This window comes from Poecile atricapillus, chromosome 26 (genome assembly GCF_030490865.1).
Source record: "Poecile atricapillus isolate bPoeAtr1 chromosome 26, bPoeAtr1.hap1, whole genome shotgun sequence".
In the NCBI taxonomy this organism is placed as follows: domain Eukaryota; kingdom Metazoa; phylum Chordata; class Aves; order Passeriformes; family Paridae; genus Poecile; species Poecile atricapillus.
The window spans coordinates 452,120-475,563 of NC_081274.1; the positions used below are offsets into that span (position 1 = coordinate 452,120).

The 23,444-nt window shown below is 53.6% G+C and overlaps 1 protein-coding gene across 2 annotated transcripts; it reads right to left on the reverse strand.

Annotated features, from left to right (window-relative positions):
* Positions 1 to 602: 602 nt before the first annotated feature.
* Positions 603 to 21,665, reverse strand: LOC131588508 (epithelial discoidin domain-containing receptor 1-like). Of its 2 annotated transcripts, XM_058857397.1 has the most exons (18): positions 21,629 to 21,665; positions 19,216 to 19,373; positions 18,404 to 18,506; positions 16,528 to 16,756; positions 15,558 to 15,705; positions 14,096 to 14,198; positions 13,151 to 13,337; positions 12,553 to 12,799; positions 12,088 to 12,201; positions 11,363 to 11,517; positions 9,857 to 10,076; positions 9,309 to 9,407; positions 9,056 to 9,225; positions 7,884 to 8,023; positions 6,975 to 7,142; positions 3,820 to 4,054; positions 1,718 to 1,867; positions 603 to 767 (listed from the first exon to the last, which is right to left on the reverse strand). In XM_058857397.1, the coding sequence occupies exons 2-18, from the start codon at positions 19,316 to 19,318 to the stop codon at positions 615 to 617; spliced, it is 2,724 nt and encodes a 907-aa protein (XP_058713380.1). In that variant the 5' UTR covers positions 19,319 to 19,373; positions 21,629 to 21,665; the 3' UTR covers positions 603 to 614. The 2 variants fall into 2 exon arrangements, with proteins under 2 accessions (XP_058713380.1, XP_058713381.1); XM_058857398.1 differs by lacking the exon at positions 603 to 767 and having other exon boundaries at positions 1,760 to 2,224; positions 11,363 to 11,520.
* Positions 21,666 to 23,444: the final 1,779 nt, after the last annotated feature.

Consider the following 23,444-nt stretch of genomic DNA (forward strand, 5'->3'; position numbering starts at 1 on the left):
CAGTGATGATGATGATGAAGATGAAGGCCGTGGTCACTCAGTGTCCGGTGCAGGTGGTCAGTGATGATGAGGATGAAGATGATGAAGGCCGTGGTCACTCAGGGGTCACTCAGGGGTCAGTGATGATGATGATGATGAAGATGATGATGCCCGTGGTCACTCAGTGTCCGGTGCAGGTGGTCAGTGATGATGATGATGAAGATGATGATGATGATGATGATGATGAAGGCCGTGGTCACTCAGTGGTCACTCAGGGGTCACTCAGGGGTCACTCAGGGGTCAGTGATGATGATGATGAAGATGATGAAGGCCGTGGTCACTCAGTGTCCGGTGCAGGTGGCCGAAGGGTGGTCAGTGATGATGATGGGTGGTCAGTGATGATGATGATGATGAAGATGAAGGCCGTGGTCACTCAGTGTCCGGTGCAGGTGGCCGAAGGGTGGTCAGTGATGATGAGGAGGATGATGATGAGGATGATGATGAAGGCCGTGGTCACTCAGGGGTCACTCAGGGGTCACTCAGGGGTCAGTGATGATGATGATGAAGATGAAGGCCGTGGTCACTCAGTGTCCGGTGCAGGTGGCCGAAGGGTGGTCAGTGATGATGATGGGTGGTCAGTGATGATGATGATGATGAAGATGAAGGCCGTGGTCACTCAGTGTCCGGTGCAGGTGGCCGAAGTCCGGCCGCTCGGCCGCCTCCCGGGCCCAGCAGTTCAACATCAGCCGGTGCAGGGCGGGGGGGCAGCCGGGGGGGCAGGGCAGGTACTGCTGGGAACTGGGGTTACTGGGATGGACTGGGATGGACTGGGAGGGGCACTGGGGATACTGGGATGGACTGGGATGGAACTGGGAGGGACTGGGAGGGACTGGGATGGACTGGGAGGGACTGGGAGGGACTGGGAGGGACTGGGAGGGGCACTGGGGATACTGGGAGGGACTGGGATGGACTGGGATGGACTGGGATGGACTGGGAGGGACTGGGAGGGAACTGGGAGGGAACTGGGAGGGACTGGGAGGGACTGGGATGGACTGGGAGGGAACTGGGAGGGACTGGGATGGACTGGGATGGACTGGGAGGGACTGGGAGGGAACTGGGAGGGATTTGGCCCCATAACCCCATCCCAGTTTGTCCCAGTTCCCTCCCAGTCCATTCCAGTCCCTCCCAGTCCATCCCAGTCCATCCCAGTTCCCTCCCAACCCCCTCTCAGTCCCTCCCAGTTCATCCCAGTCCATCCCAGTCCCTCCCAGTCCCTCCCAGTTCCATCCCAGTCCCTCCCAGTCCATCCCAGTTCCCTCCCAGTTCCATCCCAGTCCCTCCCAATCCCCTCCCAATCCCTCCCAGTTCCATCCCAGTCCCCTCCCAGTCCATCCCAGTCCCTCCCAGTTTGTCCCAGTCCCTCCCAGTATCCCCAAATCCCCATTTCCCATTTTCACCCCAGATCTCCCATTTTTTCCCCATTTCTCACCAGATTTTTTCCCCAAATCCCCTCCCAGTTTATCCCAGTCCATCCCAGTCCCTCCCAGTTCCCTCCCAGTCCCTCCCAGTCCATCCCAGTCCATCCCAGTCCCTCCCAGTATCCCCAAATCCCCATTTCCCACCATTTCCACCTAAAAAACTCCATTTCCCCCCCATTTTTCACCGGATTTTTTCCCCGTTTTTTCCCCAAACCCCCTCCCAGTCCCTCCCAGTACATCCCAGTACATCCCAGTATCACCTGCTGCCCGCGGTTCCTGAAGTGGTGCCCGGCGTTGGCGATCACCTGCTCGTCGCTCAGGGCCCCGTACGGCTGCTCCCGGCACCGCGTCAGCACCTCCCAGAGCGTCACCCCAAAGGCCCAGGCGTCGCTGGCCGGGCTGAACGTGCCCTGGGAACCCCAAAATTCCCAAAATTCCCAAAATTCCCAAAATTCCGGAATTCCGGGAGTCGAAATTCCAGGATTTGGGGTCGAAATTTTGGGGTTTTTTGGGGGTTTTTTTGGGTTTTGGAGCCTCCCAGAGCGTCACCCCAAAGGTTCAGGTGGCTCTTTCTGGGCTGAACGTGCCCTGGGAATCCCAAAATTCCCAAATCCCAAATTTTGGGAATTCCAGGAATTCCAGGAGTTCGAAATTCGGCGTTTTTGGGTCGAGATTTTGGGGTTTTTTTGGGTTTTTTGGGGTCGTTTTGGAGCCTCCCAGAGCGTCACCCCGAAGGCCCAGGCGTCGCTGGCCGGGCTGAACGTGCCCTGGGAATCCCAAAATTCCCAAAATCCCAAAATTCTGGAATTCTGGGAGTCGAAATTCCGGGATTTGGGGTCAAAATTTTGTCGGTTTTTGGGTTTTTTTGGGGTTTTTTGGGGTTTGGGCACCTCTCAGAGCTGAGGGTGCGCTGGGATTCGGGAATTCCCTGGGAATTCCCGATTTTATCCCCCTGATCCCATCCCAAATCCCCCAAATCCCAATTTTTTCCCATTTTATCCCCATTTTCCCATCTAAAACTCCCCAGAAATCCCATTTTTCCCAAAAAATCCCATTTTTTCTCAATTTTTCCCCAATTTTTTCCCAAAAATTCAATTTTTTCCCCATTTTTCCCAAAATCTCCCATTTTTCCCCCAATCCTCACCATCAGGATGCACTCCCAGGCCATCCAGCGGATGGGAACCAGCACATCCCATCCAAAACCCCCAAAAATCCCAATTTTTAATCCCAAAAATCCCAATTTTTCCCAAAAAATCCCATGTTTTCTCCAAAATTCTCATTTTTTCACATTTTTTCCCAAAATCTCCCGTTTTTCCCCTAATCCTTACCATCAGGCCATCCAGTGGATGGGGACCATCACATCCCATCAAAATCCCCCCAAAAATCCCAATTTTAACCCAAAAATCCCAATTTTAACCCAAAAAATCCCATTTTTTCCCCAAAAATTCCATTTTTTTCCCACTTTTTCCCAAAATCCTCATTTTTCTCACCATCAGGATGCACTCCCAGGCCATCCAGCGGATGGGGATCAAGACACACAATCTCACCCCAAAAATCCCAATTTTTACTCAAAAAAATCCCATTTTTTCTCATTTTTTTCCCGATTTTTTCCCAAAAATTCCCTTTTTTCCCCAAAATCTCCCATTTTTCCCCCAATCCTCACCATCAGGCCATCCAGCGGATGGGAACCATCACATCCCATCAAAAACCCCCCAAAAATCACAGTTTTTTCCCATTTTTTACCCAAAAATTCCCATTTATTTCCCATTTTTTTCCCCAAAAATCCCGGTTTTTCCCATTTTTTCCCATTTTTTCCCAAAATCCCCATTTTTCTCACCATCAGGATGCACTCCCAGGCCATCCAGCGGATGAGGACCAGCACATCCCATCAAAACCCCCCCAAATCCCATTTTTTTCCCCAAAAATCCCATTTTTTTCCATTTTTTTCCCAAAAATTCCCATTTTTTCCCATTTTTTTCCCACTTTTTCCCAAAATCCCCCTTTTTCTCACCATCAGGATGCACTCCCAGGCCATCCAGCGGATGGGAACCATCACATCCCATCAAAACCCCCCAAAATCCCAATTTTTTCCCATTTTTTACCCAAAAAATCCCATTTTTTTCCCAAAAATTCAAATTTTTTCCCCATTTTTTCCCAAAATCCCCATTTTTCCCCCAATCCTCACCGTCAGGATGCATTCCCAGGCCATCCAGCAGATGGGCACCAGAACCTCCCACCCAAAACCCTCCAAAATCCCATTTTTTTCCCATTTTTTACCCAAAAAATCCCATTTTTTTTCCCAAAAATTCAATTTTTTCCCCATTTTTTCCCAAAATCTCCCATTTTTCCCCCTTTTTCTCACCATCAGGATGCACTCCCAGGCCATCCAGCGGATGGGCAGCAGCGCCCGGCCCCTCACCCGGTAATAATCGGCGGCGTAGAGATTCCGGCTCATCCCGAAATCCGCCACCTTGACGGTGAATCCGTCGCCCACCAGGCAATTCCGGGTGGCCAAATCCCGGTGCACGAAGTTCAGCCCGGCCAGGAATCGCATCCCGGAGGCGATTTGGGCTCCCAGCTGCAGCAGCGTGGGGAGGCTGAAATTTTAACCCGTCGAAATTTGGATTTTTTTGACCCAAAATTGGATTTTTTTGGCGAAAAAATTGAATTTTTTGGGGTTTTTTTGGGGGTTTTTGGGGAAAAATCAGATTTTTTTCTGTGTTTGTTTGGGGTTTTTTCATGGAAAAATCAATTTTTTTTACTAAGAAAATTCAAATTTCCCGAAAAAATCCCCTTTTTCTTAAAAAAATCCCGTTTTTCCTAAAAAAAATCACATTTTTCCTAAAAAATGGCATTTTTCTAAAAAAGTCCCATTTTTCCTAAAAAAATCCCATTTTCCCGAAAAAATCTCCTTTTACTTAAGCTTATTTGTCTTTTTGTCCAAAAAAATCCCCTTTTTCCTATAAAAGTCCCATTTTTCCTAAAAAAAGCATATTTTTTAAAAAAAAATCCCATTTTTCCTAAAAAAATCCCGTTTTTCCTAAAAAAATCCCATTTTTCCTAAAAAAAAACCCGTTTTTCCTTAAAAAAATCCCATTTTTCCTAAAAAAATCCCCTTTTTCCTAAAAAAATCCCATTTTCCAAAAAAAATCCCCTTTTTATTAAGCTTATTTGTCTTTTTTTCCCAAAAAAATCCCTTTTTTCCAAAAAAATCCCTTTTTTCAACACTTATTTGTCTTTTTTCCCCAAAGAATTCCTTTTTTTCCTAAAAAAATCCCATTTTCCCCAAAAAATCCCATTTTTCTTATGCTTATTTGTGTTTTTTCTCCCAAAAATCCCTTTTTTCCCCCAAAAAATTAATTTTTCCTACAATTATTCCTCTTTTTTCCTCAAAAAATTCCTTTTTTTCCCAAAAAATTCTCTTTTTCCCCAAAAATTCCATTTGAATCGCATTCCGGAGGCGATTTGGGCTCCCAGCTGCAGCAGCGTGGGGAGGCTGAAATTTTAACCCGTCCAAATCTGAATTTTTTTGGCCCAAAATTGGGTTTTTTTGGCGAAAAATTGAATTTTTTGGGGTTTTTTTGGGGGGTTTTTGGGGAAAAATCCGATTTTTTTCTGTGTTTGTTTGTATTTTTTTTCATGGAAAAATCAAATTTTTTTCCTAAGAAAATCGCATTTTCCCCCAAAAAAATCGCATTTTCCCCCAAAAAAATCGCATTTTTCCTAAAAAAATCCCATTTTTCCTAAAAAAATCACATTTTCCCGAAAAAAATCCCCTTTTCCCTAAAAAAATCCCATTTTCCCAAAAAAATTCCCTTTTTCTTATGCTCATTTGTCTTTTTATCAAAAAAAAAAAAATCCCTTGTTTCCTATGTTTATCTTTTTTCCCAAAAAAAATCCCTTTTTTTCCTGTTTTTATCTTTTTTTGCAAAAAAATCCTTTTTTCCCAAAAAAATCCCATTTTCCCAAAAAAAAACAAACCTTTTTCTTATGCTTATTTGTCTTTTTTTCCCAAAAAAATCCCTTTTTTCAACACTTATTTGTCTTTTTTCCCCAAAGAATTCCTTTTTTTCCTTAAAAAATCCCATTTTTCCTAAAAAAATCCCATTTTCCCCAAAAAATCCCTTTTTTCTTATGCTTATTTGTGTTTTTTCCCCCAAAAATCCCTTTTTTCCCCCAAAAAATTCCTTTTTCCTACAATTATTCCTCTTTTTTCCTCAAAAAATTCCTTTTTTTTCCCCAAAAATTCTCTTTTTCCCCAAAAATTCCATTTGAATCGCATCCCGGAGGCGATTTGGGCTCCCAGCTGCAGCAGCGTGGGGAGGCTGAAATTTTAACCAGTCGAAATTTGGATTTTTTTGACCCAAAATCTGGTTTTTTTGGTGAAAAAATTGAATTTTTTGGGGTTTTTTTGGGGTGTTTTTGTGAAAAATTCAAATTGTTTTCCTGAAAAAAATCCCCTTTTTCTTACGTTTATTTGTCTTTTTTCCCCCCAAATCAATTTTTTTTAATGTTTATTTTTGTGTTTTTCTGAAAAAAAAATCCCTTTTTTCCCCAAAAATCCCTTTTTTCTTTGCTTCTCTTAAAGGGCCAGCACCCCATAAATACTAATGGGAAACGGCACAGGGTGGGCGTGGCTCGAGTGGGCGTGGCTTGCGCGGGATGAGGGCGTGTCCCACTTGAGGGCGTGGCCAACAGTGGGAGTGGCTTCTCTTAAAGGGCCAGCACCCCATAAATACGAATTTAAAATTACATGAGGTGGGTGTGGCTTGAAGTTGCATGTCCTTAGTGGGCGTGGCTTGTTTGGGGGCGTGTCCTGAACTATGCACACGGCTCAGAGTAGGAGTGGCTTCTCTTAAAGGGCCAGCACCCCATAGATATTAATGGAAAATGACACGGGGTGGGTGTGGCTGAAGTGGGCGTGGTTCCTGTGGGCGTGTCGGGATGAGGGCGTGTCCTGAATGATGGGCATGGCTAACAGTGTGAGTAGCCTCTCTTAAAGGGCCAGCACCCCATAAATACCAATGGAAAATGATACGGGGTGGGTGTGGCTCAAGTGGGCGTGGCTCCAGTGGGCGTGTTGGGATGAGGGCGTGTCGCACCTGAGGTCGTGTCCACCAGTGGGAGTGGCTTCTCTTAGAGGGCCAGCACCCCATAAATACTAATGGGAAACGGCACCGGGTGGGTGCAGCTCAAGTGGGCGTGGCCTGAGTGGGCGTGGCTTTGTTTGGGGGAGTGTCCTGAATAATGGGCCTGGCTCAGAGTGGGCGTGGCTTCTCTTAAAGGGCCAGCACCCCATAAATACTCATGAAAAGCGAAACGGGGGGGTGTGGCTCGAGTGGGCGTGGCTTGTGTGGGCGTGGCTTGATTGGGGGAGTGTCCTAAATTATGCACACGGCTCAGAGTAGGAGGGGCCTCCCTTAAAGGGCCAGCACCCCATAAATACTAATAAAAAGCGAAACGGGGTGGATGCGGCTCGAGTGGGCGTGGCTTGTGTGGGATGAGGGCGTGTCCCACCTGAGGGCGTGGCCTCGGGGCCCGCCCAGGAACTGGTGCAGGTCTCCGTGCTCCATGTACTCGGTGACGATGCAGAGGGGGCCGGGCCCCCCGCACACCCCCAGCAGCCGCACGATGTTGGGGTCCCGCAGCCGCCCCAGCGTCCGCGCCTCCTGCAGGAAATCCCGCCTGGGGACACGCCCCCCACCGCCCCGCCCCCCAGCCCCCGGGTGTGGGGTCAGAACAGCGGGGGACACCTGGGGACACACCTGGGGTGACACCTGGGGGCACCTGGGGACAGCTGGGGACAGCTGGGGACACACCTGGGGACACCTGGGGACAGCTGGGGACACACCTGGGGACACCTGGATACACCTGGGACACACCTGGGGACACCTGGGGACACCTGGGGCACACCTGGGACACCTGAGGGGACACCTGAGACACCTGGGGACATGGGGACACACCTGGGGGACACCTGGGGACACCCTGAGCACACCTGGGGTGACACCTGGGGCACACCTGGGGACACCTGGGGACACCTGGGGCACACCTGGAGACACCTGGGGACACCTGGGGGAAACCTGGGGACACCTGGGGGACACCTGGGGACACCTGGAGACACCTGGGGACACCTGAGACACCTGGGGACACACCTGGGGACACCTGGGGACAGCTGGGGGGCACCTGGGCACACCTGGGGACACCTGGGGTACACCTGGGGACACCTGGGGACACCTGGGGGACACCTGGGCACACCTGGGCACAACTCGGTCCCGTCCCAGTTCCCTCCCAGTTCCCTCCCAGCCCCTCCCAGTCCCTCCCAGTCCCTCCCAGTCCCTCCCAGTTCCCTCCCAGTCCCTCCCAGTTCCCTCCCAGTTCCCTCCCAGTTCCCTCCCAGTTCCCTCCCAGTTCCCCCAGTTTCCCTACCGGGCGTTCTTGGTGGCGTCCGGCCGCAGCACTTTGACCGCCACCAGCAGGGGGCGCCCTTCGGCCGGGGGGGCGTGGCCTGAGCCGGTGGGCGTGGCCAGGTCCAGGGTGTGGGGGGCGATGACCTCACACAGCAGCACCTGGGGGCGGGGCCAGGGGAAGGGGGCGGGGCGATGACGTCACAACAGCAGCGCCAAACTCACTGAGGGGGGGCACTAAGAAGGGGGCGTGGCCAATGCAAATAAGGGTGTGGTTGTGTAATAGTGGGCGTGGCCTCAGAAGGGGCGTGGCTATACTTAGGGGCGTGGCCAATGCAAATAAGGGTGTGGTTGTGTCATAGTGGGTGTGGCCTCAGAAGGGGGTGTGGCTACATTTAGGGGCGTGGCCAATTCCAATAAGGGCGTGGCTACGCCATAGTGGGTGTGGCCTCAGAAGGGGCGTGGCTACATTTTTAGGGGCGTGGCCGATGCAAATAAGGGCGTGGCTACGCCAAAATGGGCGTGGTCTCTGAAGGGGCGTGACTACATTTAGGGGCGTGGCCAATGCAAATAAGGGCGTGGCTACACCAAAATGGGCGTGGTCTCAGAAGGGATATGGTTGTCTTTATGGGCGTGGCCAATGCAAATAAGGCCGTGGCTATGCCACAGTGGGTGTGGCCTCAGAAGGGGCGTGGCTAAATTAGGGGCATGGCCAATGCAAATAAGGGCGTGGCTATGCCAAAATGGGCGTGGTCTCAGAAGGGGGCGTGGCTCTGCTTATGGGCGTGGCCAATGCAAATAAGGGTGTGGATACGCCATAATGGGCATGGTCTCAGAGGGGGTGTGGCTACATTTAGGGGCGTGGTCAATTCAAATAAGGGAGTGTCTATGCCATAATGGGCGTGGTCTCAGAAAGGGGGCATGACCAATGCAAATAAGGGCATGGCTACGCCAAAAATGGGCGTGGTCTCAGAAAGTGGTGTGGGTACATTAGGGGCGTGGCCAATGCAAATTAGGGCGTGGCTGTGCCACAATGGGCATGGTCTCAGAAGGGGCGTGGCTACATTTAGGGGCGTGGCCAATAATTTAGGGGCGTGGCTAAACCCCTCAGGGGTGGAGCTGAACAAGGCCTCAAAAAGGGGCGTTGCCAAACCACAGGTGGGCGTGGCTTGCTGCTGAGGGGGCGTGGCTTACCTCTCCGAACTGCCCCTCCCCCAGCTTCTCCCGGAAGCGGAGGCGGTGCCGGGGGAAGGAGGGGAGGGCGGGGCCGTGGGCGGGGCCGTGGGCGGGGCCAGCCAGCGCATAGGCGGAGCCTCCGGTGACGTCAGCTTCAGCGTAAGCCCCCGCCCCCCCCTCAGCTTCACCTGGGCAGGGTGGGAGGGGCACAGGTGAGGTCGATGTGGGCGTGGCCAAAGTGGGCGTGGCCTTTCCCCAGCCCCGTCCTCACCGTCGGTGTTGATTGGTTTGGTGCCATCGGGCGGGGCTCGGGCGAGGCCTCCCATTGGTCGAGCGTAGGTGGCCAGGAGCAGCCGATAGGCCGGATTGGCTGGGAGGGGAGGGGGGCGTGGTCAGAGAGGGGCGTGGCCAAATCAGGAGCGGGGTTTTCCCTCCCTTCCATCCCTGAATCCCCCTCCCATTCCTGAAGGATTTTTGGGGCCGTTTTGTGCCTTTTTCTCATTCCCGGACTGAATTTTTGGGGAAGATTCCAGGCAAAAAAAATTGAGAGAAAAAAATTTTCCCATTTTCCCCTTTTTTTCCCATTTCCCCCTTTTTTCCCATTTTCCCCCCATTTTCCTCTTTTCCCCCCATTTTTCCCATTTTCCCCTTTTTTCCCCCATTTTCTCATTCCCATTTTTCCCTTTTCTCCCATTTTTTTCCCCATTTCCCCCCATTTTTCCCATTTTCCTCCATTTCCTTCTCCCCCTCCCCCAATTTTTCCCATTTTTCCCATTTTCCCCCTTTTTCCCCCCATTTTTTCCCCTCCCCACCCCTCACCAGCCCCAGGTGGCCCCGGGGGCGGTCGTGGCCGTGCCCGGGTGGGTTCCTGGTACTCTCCGGTTCCGGTTCCGGTTCCGGTTCCGGTTCCGGTTCCGGGGGGGATCCTCTCGTAGCGGGGCAGCCCCCGCGCCCCTCCCCCGCCCGTGGCGTTGTTGATGACCACGGCGTCCCCCGAGAGCTGCACCCGCAGCGACGCCTCCGGACCCCGGCCCTGCGCCTGCGGCGACACCTCTTGGCACCGGTTCCGACCGGTTCCGACCGGTTCCCACCGGTTCCCACTGGTTCTGACCGGTTCCGACCGGTTCCGACCGGTTCCGACTGGTTCCGACCGGTTCCGACTGGTTCCGACCAGTTCTGACTGGTTCTGACCAGTTCCGACCGGTTCTGACCGGTTCCCACTGGTTCTGACTGGTTCTGACCGGTTCTGACCAGTTCCGACCTGTTCTGACCAGTTCCCACTGGTTCTGACTGGTTCTGACCAGTTCTGACCAGTTCCGACAGGTTCTGACCGGTTCCCACCGCTTCCCACCGGTTCTGACCGGTTCCGACAGGTTCTGACTGGTTCCGACCAGTTCTGACTGGTTCCAACAGGTTCTGATCGGTTCCAACCAGTTCTGACTGGTTCTGACCAGTTCCGGCCAGTTCTGACTGGTTCCGACAGGTTCTGATCGGTTCCAACCAGTTCTGACCGGTTCTGACTGGTTCTGACTGGGTTTAGCCATGGTTGGAACTGGTTCAGGGCAGTTCCAACCGGTTTGGAGCAGTTGGAACCAGTTCAGCCCCAATTCGGAGCAGTTAGAACTGCCTGAGACCAGTTCTGACCAGTTCCGACCAGTTCTGACAAGTTCTGACCGGTTCCGACTGGTTCCAACTGGGTTTAGCCATGGTTGGAACCGGTTCGGAGCAGTTGGAACCAGTTTGGAACCAGTTGGAACCAGTTTGGAGCACCCTCCCAGTCCATCCCAGTCTCCCCCAGTCCCTCCCAGTTCCCTCCCAGCCCCTCCCAGTCCCTCCCAGTCCATCCCAGTCCCCTCCCAATCCCCTCCCAGTTCCCTCCCAGTCCCTCCCAGTCTCCCCCAGTCCCTCCCAGTCCCTCCCAGTCTCCCCCAGTCCATCCCAGTCCCTCCCAGTCCCTCCCAGTCCCTCCCAGTCCCTCCCAGTCTCCCCCAGTCCCTCCCAGTCCATCCCAGTCCCTCCCAGTCCCTCCCAGTTCCTCCCAGTCCCTCCCAGTCCATCCCAGTCCCCTCCCAATCCCCTCCCAGTTCCCTCCCAGTCCCTCCCAGTCCATCCCAGTCCCCCCCCATCCCCTCCCAGTCCCTCCCATCCCCTCCCAATCCCCTCCCAGCCCCTCCCAGTCTCCTCCAGTTCCCTCCCAGCTCCTCCCAGTCCCCCTCAATCCCCTCCCAGTCCCTCCCAGTCCATCCCAGTCCCCTCCCAGTCCCTCCCAATCCCCTCCCAGTCCCTCCCAGCCCCTCCCAGTCCCTCCCAGTCCCTCCCAGTGACCTTTCCCAGTGCCCCGGCGCAGAGGCGGCGCCGCAGGATGAGGATGATGAGGGCGAGCAGGAGGAGGATGATGGCGCCCAGGCAGCCCAGCAGCGCCGGCGACTGCCCCGCCTCCGCTTTGGCCACCGGTGGCACCAGTTTGGCCTCCCCGGGGGCTACTGGGAGCGACGGGAGGGGCGTCACGGCCACGCCCACCATGGATAAGCCACGCCCACTTAACCCATACCCCATTAAACCCCGCCCAATTAAGCCCCAGCCATTTAAACCTTCATTAAGATGCAACTCATTAAGCCCCGCCCAGTTAAGTCCCACCAAATTAAGCCCCGCCCAGTTAAACCCTGCCGAGTTAAGCCCCTCCCACTCAAGCCCCACTCAGTTAAGCCCCTCCCATTTAAAACCCCACCCAGTTAAACTCCTCCCACTTAAACCCCACACAGTTAAGTCCCACCCATTTAAACCCCACCCAGTTAAGCCCCTCCCATTTGAACCCCACCCATTTAAACCCCACCCAGGTAAGCTCCTCCCACTCAAAGCCGCACCCAGTTAAGCCCCTCCCATTTAAACCCCACCCATTTACACCCCATCCTGTTAAGCCCCACCCATTAAAACCCCACCCAGTTAAGCCCCACCCACTCAAAGCCCCTCCCATTTAAACCCCACCCATTAAAACCCCACCCAGTTAAGCCCCGCCCTCCCATGGCCACACCCATCTAAGCCCCGCCTACCCGGGGAGGTGACGTTGGTGGCTCCTCCCCCTTGGCGGGCATTTTCCAAGATGGCGGCAGAGGGGTCAGGGGTTGGGGGCCACCCGCTGGCACCCACGGGCTCGTCCAGCACCTCTGGGGGCGGGGTCAGTCATTGATGACGTCATCGGCGGTCAATGACGTCATCAACAAGCGATGAGGTCACCGAATGGGTGACGGCGTTGATTATCGATGTGGTAATCAACGGTCGGTGACGTCATCAACGATCGACGGCGTTAGGATGGAAATGATGACGTCGTTGATTGGCGATGACCTCATTGGTCAACCGATGATGTCACCAACCAACCAATGATGTCATCAACCAACCAATGATGTCATCAACCAACCATTGACCCCAACACCCAACCAATGATGTCATCAACCAACCATTGACCCCAACACCCAACCAATGATGTCATCACCCAACCATTGACCCCAACACCCAACCTGAGACGAAGGAGACCTCGCTGAAGAGCATCCACTCGGCGCTGAAGAAGAAGCGGCACTGGATGAAGCGGGCGTGGCGCCCACCCAAGGGGACGGTGACCCAACGGGCGCTGGGGTCCTTGATGGCCCCGGCCAGGCTGTGGGTGGCCACCATGAGCTCCCAGACGGTGGCCAAGCTCTTCTTGAAGCGACACTCGACCGCCCGGAAGATTCCGACCCCGCGCGTGTGGAGGTTGTTGCAGTGGACCTGGGGGGGTGACAAAGGAGTGACATCACATCCCATGATGCTCTGGGGCGAGGTGACCAATCCAAAGGTTCTCCAGAAGGACATCCCAGACCATCAAGGTGGAGTTGGTGTGGTGGACACTCGTCCATCCATCCATGGTCAACCAATCCCAGAATTCCCAGTGTCCACATCTCCAGGACACCCATTTCCCACCATCCCATGATGCTCTGGGGCAAGGTGACCAATCCAAAGGTTCTCCAGAGGGACATCCCAGACCATCAAGGTGGGGTTGGTGTGGTGGCCACCCATCCGACCAATCCCACCAATCCCAAAATTCCTGGTGCCCAAATCTCCCAGAATTCCATGGGGCACCTGCATGGCGTGGAAGGCCCGGAGCTCCTGGAACTCAAACTCCAGCTCCACGTGGGGTTGGGGACCGGGGGGACGCGGCCACCCCACGTAGTCGTAGCCCGGCCACAGGCGGCGCTCGCGGGTCCTCAAGAAGTCATCGAGGCCCAGGACCCCGTCTGAGAGCTGGCCCAGACCCCCGAAGTGTAACCTGGGCAGGTGGGACACACCTGGGTATGGGGATTGTCCCATCCCACCCACCTGGAGATCCAGCAGTGACACCTGGGCAGGTGGGACACACCTGGATTGTCCCATCCCACCCACCTGGAGATCCACCAGTGACACCTGGAGATCCACCAGTGACACCTGGGCAGGTGGGACACACCTGGGTATGGGGATTGTCCCATCCCACCCACCTGGAGATCCAGCAGTGACACCTGGGCAGGTGGGACACACCTGGATTGTCCCATCCCACCCACCTGGAGATCCACCAGTGACACCTGGGCAGGTGGGACACACCTGGACACCTGAAATGTCCCACCCCACCCACCTGGAGATCCCCACAGGACAACCAGGGACACTTTGGGGACACCTGGACATGGATTTGGAACACCTGGGAACACTCGGGGACAGTTTGAGGACCACTGGGGACATCTGGGACAGTCTGGGGACACCTGGAAATGGATTTGGAACACCTGGGAACGCTTGGGAACAGTTTGAGGACCACTGGGGACATCTGGGACACTTTGGGGACATCTGGGACACTTTGGGGACACCTGGAGATGGATTTGGAACACCTGGGAACGCTTGGGGACAGTTTGAGGACCACTGGGGACATCTGGAAGTTTGGGGACACTTGGAGAGGGGTTGGATCCAGGAAATCTGGGAATTCTTGGGGACGTCCAGGGCAGGTGGCCCTTGGGGACATCTGGGGACACTTGGGGACATCTGGGGACGCCAGGTACTCACGGGCCGGCGCTGAAGCCGTCGTAGGTGGAGTCGTTGAGGACGATGGGGACGGGGTCCAGGGCCATGACGTGTCCTCGTGGGGCCGTGTAGGACAGGAGACCCGCTGGGGACGGGGACACGGCAGAGTGGGGACACCGTGAGGTCACCGTGGGGTCACCACGAGGTCACCATGGGGTCAGCGTGAGGTCACCATGAGGTCATCATGGGGACACCATGGGGGAACCACAGGGTCATCATGGGGTCACCACTGGGTCATCACGGGGTCATCATGGGGTCACCATGGGGTCACCATGAGGTCACCATGGGGTCATCATGGGGACACCATGGGGGAACCACTGGGTCATCATGGGGTCACCACGGGGTCATCATGGGGTCATCATGGGGCCACCACGGGGTCATCATGGGGTCATCATGGGGTCATGGGGTCACCACAGGGTCATCATGGGGTCACCATGGGGTTATCATGGGGTTATCATGGGGTCACCACGGGGTCATCATGAGGTCACCATAGGGTCATCATGGGGTCACCATAGGGTCATCATGGGGTTATCATGGGGTCACCATGGGGTCATCATGAGGTCACCATGGGGTCACCATGGGGTCATCATGGGGTCACCATGGGGTCATCATGGAGTCATAGCAGGGTCACCATGGGGTCACCACGGGGTCATCATGGGGTCACTGTGAGGTCACCACGGGGTCATCATGGGGTCATCATGGGGTTATCATGGGGTCACCATGGGGTCACCATGGGGTCAGCATGAGGTCACCATGGGGTCATCATGAGGTCATCATGGGGTCACCATGGGGTCACCATGGGGTCACCGTGAGGTCACCACGGGGTCATCATGGGGTCATCATGGGGTTATCATGGGGTCACCACGGGGTCACCATGAGGTCACCATGGGGTCAACCATTGACCCCAACACCCAACCAATGACATCATCAACCAACCAATGACCTCAACACCCAACCATTGACCCCAACACCCAATGAATGACCCCAACACCCAACTGATGATGTCATCACCCAACCAATGACGTCATCAACCAACCATTAACCCCAACACCCAATGAATGACCCCAACACCCCACCAATGATGTCATCAACCAACCAATGATGTCACCAACCAACCATTGACCCCAACACCCAACCACTGACCCCATGACCCCACCAGTGACCCCAACACCTAACCATTGACCCCATGACCCCACCAGTGACCCCATGACCCCACCAGTGACCCCAACACCCAACCATTGACCCCAACACCCCACCGATGATGTCACCAACCAACCATCGACCCCACAGTGACAAGACCCCAACTCAGGGCCACCACCAAGGACCGCTGGGTGAAGGACGTGGCCATGGGCGACCACCACTCCTTTGGGGCCACCAGCGGGGACAGAGGTGACAGGGAGGTGACAGGGAGGTGACAGGGAGGTGACAGGGAGGTGACACTCACACTCCCAGGGGCAGCCGTAGAGCTCGAGGCGCAGGCAGACGCTCATGGCGCGCGGCGCCCTCGGGTACACCCGGAGCGCCCGGGCCACCGGCGGTGGGGACAGGTCCTTCAGCACCACCCCTTCGGGGTCCTCGTTGCCACCGATCACCTGCGGTGGCAGGGTCAGCTCAGGAGATCACGGGGACTTCTCAGGAGCTCCAGGTCCTCAGGAGGTCCCCAAGGTCCTCAGGAGGTCCCCAAGGTCCCCGAATCCCTCAGCTCCACAATGTCCCCAAGGTCCTCAGGAGGTCCCCAAGGTCCTCAGGAGCTCCAGGTCTCCAGGATGTCCCCAAGGTCCTCAGGATGTCCCCAAGGTCCTCAGGAGGTCCCCAATGACCCCAAATCCCCTTGATGTCCCCAAATCCCCCCGATGTCCCCAACACCCCCAATGTCCCAAATGACCTCAAATCTCCCAGATGTCCCTGATGTCCCCAAATTCCCCCAATGTCCCCAAACCCCCTGATGTCCCCAAACCCCCTGATGTCCCCAAATCCCCTCGATGTCCCCAGATCCTCCTGATGTCCCCAACACCCCCAACATCCCCAACACCCCTCAACGTCCCCGATGTCCCCGATGTCCCCAATGTCCCCAAATCTCCCAGATGTCCCTGATGTCCCCATCACCCCAAACCCCCCCAGATGTGCCCGATGTCCCCAAATCCCCCTGATGACCCCAATGTCCCCAACATCCCCAAATCCCCCCGATGTCCCCAAATCCCCCCCAATGTCCCCAACGTCCCCAAATCCCCCTGATGACCCCAGTGTCCCCAATGTCCCCAAATCTCCCAGATGTCCCCGATATCCCCATCACCCCAAACCCCCCCAGATGTGCCCGATGTCCCCGATGTCCCCAACACCCCCAATGTCCCCAACGTCCCCGATGTCCCCAACACCCCAACCCCCCCAGATGTCCCCGATGTCCCCAAGGCCACCTCGGCGCCCCAGCGGTCCCTCCAGCGCAGCCAGCGGCGCCGGTCGCGGCTGTAGCGCAGCCGGTACTGGTGGGCGAACTCCCGGCCGTGTCCCCCCGCGTGGCGTCCCTGTGTCCCCACCAGTGTCACCAGGTGCAGGTGGCCCAGGTCCACCTCCAGGAACTCCTGCTCGGCCGGGAACACCGGCCCCGCCGGACACCAGGCGCCGTCGCCGTCGCTGCGGCCCAGCCTGGGGACGGACGGGGGACGTTTGGGGACACCCTGGGGACAGCCAGGGGACGTTTGGGGACATTTGGGGACACCCTGGGGACATTTGGGGACATTTGGGGACATTTGGGGATACCCTGGGGACATCTGGGGACATTTGGGGACGTTTGGGGACACCCTGGGGACGTTTGGGGATGGCCAGGGGATGTTTGGGGACACCCTGGGGACATTTGAGGACACCCTGGGGACATTTGGGGACACCCAGGGGACATTTGGGGACATTTGGGGACATTTGGGGATACCCTGGGGACGTTTGGGGACACCCAGGGGATGTTTGGGGACAGCCAGGGGACATTTGGGGACACCCTGAGGACCTTTGGGGACAGCCAGGGGATGTTTGGGGATGTTTGGGGACATTTGGGGACACCCAGGGAATGTTTAGGGATGTTTGGGGACACCCTGGGGACATTTGGGGACACCCAGGGGACATTTAGGGATGTTTGGGGACATTTAGGGACATGCAGGGGATGCTTGGGGACATTTGGGGACACCCTGGGGACATTTGGGGACATTTGGGGATACCCTGGGGATGCTTGGGGACACCCAGAGGATGTTTGGGGACATTTGGGGACATTTGGGGATACCCTGGGGACATTTGGGGACACCCAGGGGACATCTGGGGACGTTTGGGGACGTTTGGGGACGTTTGGGGACACCCAGCCCTTATACTGGTCCAAACCGGTTCATATTGGTTGATACTGGTTTATACTGGTTTATACCAGTCTATACTGGTTTAATCCGGTCCGAACCGGTTCATACTGGTTTATACTGGTCTGAACCAGTTCATACTGGTTTATACTGGTTTATACCATTCTATACTGTTCTATACTGATTCAAACCAGTTCATACCGGTCCAAACCAGTTCATACTGGTCCAAACCAGTTCATACCGGTCCAAACCGGTTCATACTGGTCCAAACCGGTTCATACTGGTCCAAACCAGTTCATACTGGTTTATACTGGTTTATACCAATCTATACTGTTCTATACTGGTCCAAACCAGTTCATACTGGTCCAAACTGGTTCATACTGGTCCAAACTGGTTCATACTGGTTTATACTGGTTTATACCAGTCTATGCTGTTCTATACTGATCCAAACCAGTTCATACTGGTCCAAACCGGTTCATACTGGTCCAAACCGGTTCATACTGGTTTATACTGATTCATACTGGTTTATACCAATCTATGCTGTTCTATACTGGTCCGAACCGGTTCATACTGGTCCAAACCGGTTCATGCTGGTTTATACTGGTTTATACCAATCTATGCTGTTCTATACTGGTCCGAACCGGTTCATACTGGTCCAAACCAGTTCCTACCGGTCCAAACTGGTTCATACTGGTTCATACTGGTTTATACCAGTCTGTACTGTCTATACTGGTCCAAACCGGTTCATACTGGTTGATACTGGTTGATACTGGTCTGAACTGGTTCTATACTGGTCCGAACCAGTTCATACTGGTTCATACTGGTTGATAATGATCCAAACTGGTTCATACTGGTTTATACCAATCTATGCTGTTCTATACTGGTCCGAACCGGTTCATACTGGTCCAAACCAGTTCATACTGGTTGATACTGGTTGATACTGGTTTATACTGGTCCGTACCGGCCGTGGCGGGCAGCGGTGGAGTCGGACCAAGCGCTGGAGGCCGAGAGGCGAAAGTCGGGGATGGTCCCGTCCTCCATTCCCAGCGCGAAGCGACAGCGGCCTGGGGACAGCGGGGACATTTGGGGACATTTGGGGACATTTTGGGGACATTTTGGGGACATTTTGGGCCATTTTGGGGACATTTTGGGGACATTTTGGGCCATTTTGGGGCATTTTGGGGACATTTTGGGGACATTTTGGGACATTTGGGGACATTTTGGGACATTTGGGGACATTTGGGGACATTTTGGGTAATTTTGGGCCGTTTTGGGGTATTTTGGGGACATTTGGGGCCATTTGGGGACATTTTGGGGACACTTGGGGACATTTGGGGACATTTTAGGGCCGTTTTGGGGTCATTTTGGGGCCATTTTGAGCCATTTTGGGACATTTTGGGACATTTTGGGCCATTTTGGGTTCATTTTGGGTCATTTTGGGCCATTTTGGGGACATTTTGGGGACATTTTGTGACATTTTGGGGCCATTTTGAGCCATTTTGGGCCATTTTGGGGCCATTTTGGAGCCATTTTGGGTCATTTTGAGCCATTTTGGGCCATTTTGGGGCCATTTTTGGCCATTTTGGGCCATTTTGAGCCATTTTTGGGCCATTTTGTGACATTTTGGGCTGTTTTGGGTTCGTTTTGGGTCATTTTGGGTCATTTTGGGCCGTTTCGGGCCGTTTTTGGGTCATTTTGAGCCATTTTGGGTCATTTTGGGGTCATTTTGGGTCATTTTGGGCTGTTTCGGGCCGTTTTGGGGGGTTCTCTCACCCAGGTCCAGCAGGGTCCCCGATGTCCCCTCCGTCCCCCGCGGGGTCCCCTCGGCCACCCCGGCCAGCAGCAGGAGGGGGAGGGGCAGTGGCAGCGCCCCCATGGCCCCGCCCCCCAGTCTGGGGACACTGGGAGCACTGGGAGGGGCTGGGAGTGAACTGGGAATGGATTGGGAATGAACTGGGAGCACTGGGAGGGACTGGGAATGAACTGGGAGTGAACTGGGAGGGACTGGGAGGGACTGGGAGGGACTGGGAGTGAACTGGGAATGAACTGGGAGGGACTGGGAGGGACTGGGAGGGACTGGGAGTGAACTGGGAGCACTGGGAGGGACTGGGAGCGAACTGGGAATGGATTGGGAATGAACTGGGAGCACTGGGAGGGACTGGGAGTGAACTGGGAATGGATTGGGAATGAACTGGGAGCACTGGGAGCACTGGGAGTGAACTGGGAATGAACTGGGAGGGACTGGGAATGAACTGGGAGTGAACTGGTAGGGAACTGGGAGCACTGGGAGGGACTGGGAGCAAACTGGGAATGGATTGGGAATGAACTGGGAGTTAACTGGGAGCACTGGGAGGGAAATGGGAGCGAACTGGGAATGGATTGGGAATGAACTGGGAGCACTGGGAGGGACTGGGAGTGAACTGGGAATGAACTGGGAGGGAACTGGGAGGGAACTGGGAGTGAACTGGGAGTGAACTGGGAGCACTGGGAGGGAACTGGGAGGGAACTGGGAGCACTGGGAGGGACTGGGAATGAACTGGGAGTGAACTGGGAGGGACTGGGAGTGAACTGGGAGCACTGGGAAGGACTGGGAGGGAACTGGGAGGGAACTGGGAGCACTGGGAATGAACTGGGAGCACTGGGAGGGAACTGGGAGGGACTGGGAGGGACTGGGAATGAACTGGGAGGGAACTGGGAGCACTGGGAATGAACTGGGAGCACTGGGAGGGACTGGGAGGGAACTGGGAATGGATTGGGAATGAACTGGGAGCACTGGGAGGGACTGGGAGGGAACTGGGAGGGACTGGGCGTGAACTGGGAATGGATTGGGAATGAACTGGGAGCACTGGGAGGGAACTGGGAGTGAACTGGGAATGGATTGGGAGTGAACTGGGAGCACTGGGAGGGACTGGGAGTGAACTGGGAATGAACTGGGAGGGAACTGGGAGCACTGGGAGGGAACTGGGAATGAACTGGGAGGGACTGGGAATGAACTGGGAGTGAACTGGTAGGGAACTGGGAGCACTGGGAGGGACTGGGAGCAAACTGGGAATGGATTGGGAATGAACTGGGAGCACTGGGAGGGACTGGGAATGAACTGGGAGCACTGGGAGGGACCGGGAGTGAACTGGGAATGAACTGGGAGCGCTGGGAGGGACTGGGAATGAACTGGGAATGAACTGGGAGGGACTGGGAGGGACTGGGAGCACTGGGAATGAACTGGGAATGAATTAGGAGTTAACTGGGAGCACTGGGAGGGAACTGGGAGGGAACTGGGAGCACTGGGAGGGACTGGGAATGAACTGGGAGGGACTGGGAGCACTGGGAATGAACTGGGAGCACTGGGAGTGAACTGGGAATGAACTGGGAGGGAACTGGGAATGAACTGGGAGCACTGGGAATGAACTGGGAGCACTGGGAGTGAACTGGGAGGGAACTGGGAGGGAACTGGGAGGGAACTGGGAGGGACTGGGAATGAACTGGGAGGGATTGGGAGTGAACTGGGAGCACTGGGAATGAACTGGGAGCACTGGGAGTGAACTGGGAGCACTGGGAGGGACTGGGAATGAACTGGGAGGGACTGGGAGTGAACTGGGAGGGACTGGGAATGAACTGGGAGGGATTGGGAGTGAACTGGGAGGGACTGGGAATGAACTGGGAGGGAACTGGAAATGAACTGGGAATGAACTGGGAGCACTGGGAATGAACTGGGAGCACTGGGAGTGAACTGGGAGGGAACTGGGAGGGAACTGGGAATGAACTGGGAGGGAACTGGGAGCACTGGGAGCCCCCCCCAGCAGCTGCTCCCAGAATCCTTTGCTGGAATTTCCCTCCCCCTCCCCCCACAGCAGCTGCCGGGGGGGCGTGGCCCCACCAAAACCCCACCCCCTCATTTGCATACTCATGAATATTCATCAGCACCCCTAAAAAACCACGGGGGTGCCAAAATCTGCCCAAATTTCCCCAAATTCCCCCCAAAAATTCCCTCCAAATGCCCCCAATTCCCAAAAAACCGCCCCCAACCCCCCCAAAATTCCCAAAAATCCCCCAAACTCCCCCCTCGAATTCCCAAAAACCTCCCAAATTCCCCAAATTCCCCCCCAAAATCCCCTCAGTTCCTCCCAAATCCCCCCAAAATTCCCAAATCCCCCCAAAATTCCCAATTTTTTCCCCCAAAATTCCCCACCGGGCTCCTCGGTTCCTTCTCCTCGCTCCCAAAATTTCCCCCCCGGGATCCTCCCAAAATCCCAAAATTCCCGGGACCTCCCCCCCAAACTCCCCCTCAGGGGGGCTCCAGGGGGGCTCCCGGACTCCGAATTCTCGCGAGAAATTCCCAAAATTCCCAAAATTCCCAAAAAAAAACCCAAAAAGAAAAGAGGGGGAAAAAAAACCCAAAAAACCCAAAATTCCGCTTTTTTTTTTTGGAGTTTTCCCGCCTTTTTTTTGGAGGCAAAATCCTCCCAAAATTCCCGTTTTAATTCCCAAATTCCCTCAAAATTCCCGGTTTTTAGGGATCTTTTATTCCCAAACCCCTCTGAAATTCCGTTTTTCTGGTAAAATTCCCGATTTTCAGCCTTTTCACCCCAAAACCCCCAAAATTCCCATTTTTTAGGACACTTTTAACCCCAAAATTCCCATTTTTTAGGACCCTTTTATCCCCAAAATTCCCATTTTTAGGACTTTTTTCATTCCCAAAATTCTCATTTTGAGACCATTTCATTCCCAAAATTCCCATTTCGGGATTTTTTTATCCCAAAAATTCCCATTTTTAGGACCCTTTTAACCCCAAAATTCCCATTTTTAGGACTTTTTTACCCCAAAAATTCCCATTTCAGGACTTTTTACCCCCAAAATTCCCATTTTTAGGACGCTTTTAACCCCAAAATTCCCATTTTTAGGACTTTTTTACCCCAAAAATTCCCATTTCAGGACTTTTTACCCCCAAAATTCCCATTTTTAGGACGCTTTTAACCCCAAAATTCCCATTTTTAGGACTTTTTTACCGCAAAAATTCCCATTTCAGGACTTTTTACCCCCAAAATTCCCATTTTTAGGACACTTTTAACCCCAAAATTCCCATTTTTACGACTTTTTTCATTCCCAAAATTCTCATTTTGAGACCATTTCATTCCCAAAATTCCCATTTCAGGACTTTTTATCCCAAAAATTCCCATTTCGGGATTTTTTTATCCCAAAAAATCCCATTTTTAGGACTTTTTATCCCTAAATTCCCATTTTTAGGACTTTTTATCCAAAAATTCCCATTTTTATGACCATTTTTATTCCCAAAATTCCCATTTTTAGGACCATTTTAACCCCAAAATTCCCATTTTTAGGACTTTTTATCCCAAAAATTCCCATTTTTCAGCCTTTTCACCCCTTTTTTCCCTAAAAAAAAAGGAATATTTTTAGGGAAAAAAAATATTTTTTTTTAAAAAATTAAAAATAAATTTTAAAAATTAATTAAATTTTTTTTTTATTCCAAAATTCCCATTTTTTTTAACCCCCTCATTCCCAAAATTCCCAATTTTTGGGGTCCCCCCTCTCTGGGGCTCCCGCCCCTCCCCCGCCCCAGCCGGATCCTAAAAATATTTGGGAAAAGGGGGTTGGGAATCCCTGGGAAAAGTCACGTGACCCCGCAGCTGTTTTTTGGGAGAACAGCTGGAAAAAAAGGGGGGAGGGGGAGGGGTCGAATTCCCGAAGTTTTTTCGGGAAAAATTCCCGATTTTTGGCCGATTTCCTCATAATTTCCCCGTTATCCATCATTATTTCCCATTATTAGCGGTTATTTCCCGATTATTCATCATTATTTCCCGATTATTAGCAATTATTTCCCATTATTAGCGGTTATTTCCCGATTATTCATCATTATTTCCTATTATTAGCGGTAATTTCCCGATTATTAATCATTATTTCCCGATTATTAGCAATTATTTCCCATTATTAGTGGTTATTTCCCGATTATTCGTCATTATTTCCCATTATTAGCGGTTATTTCCAGA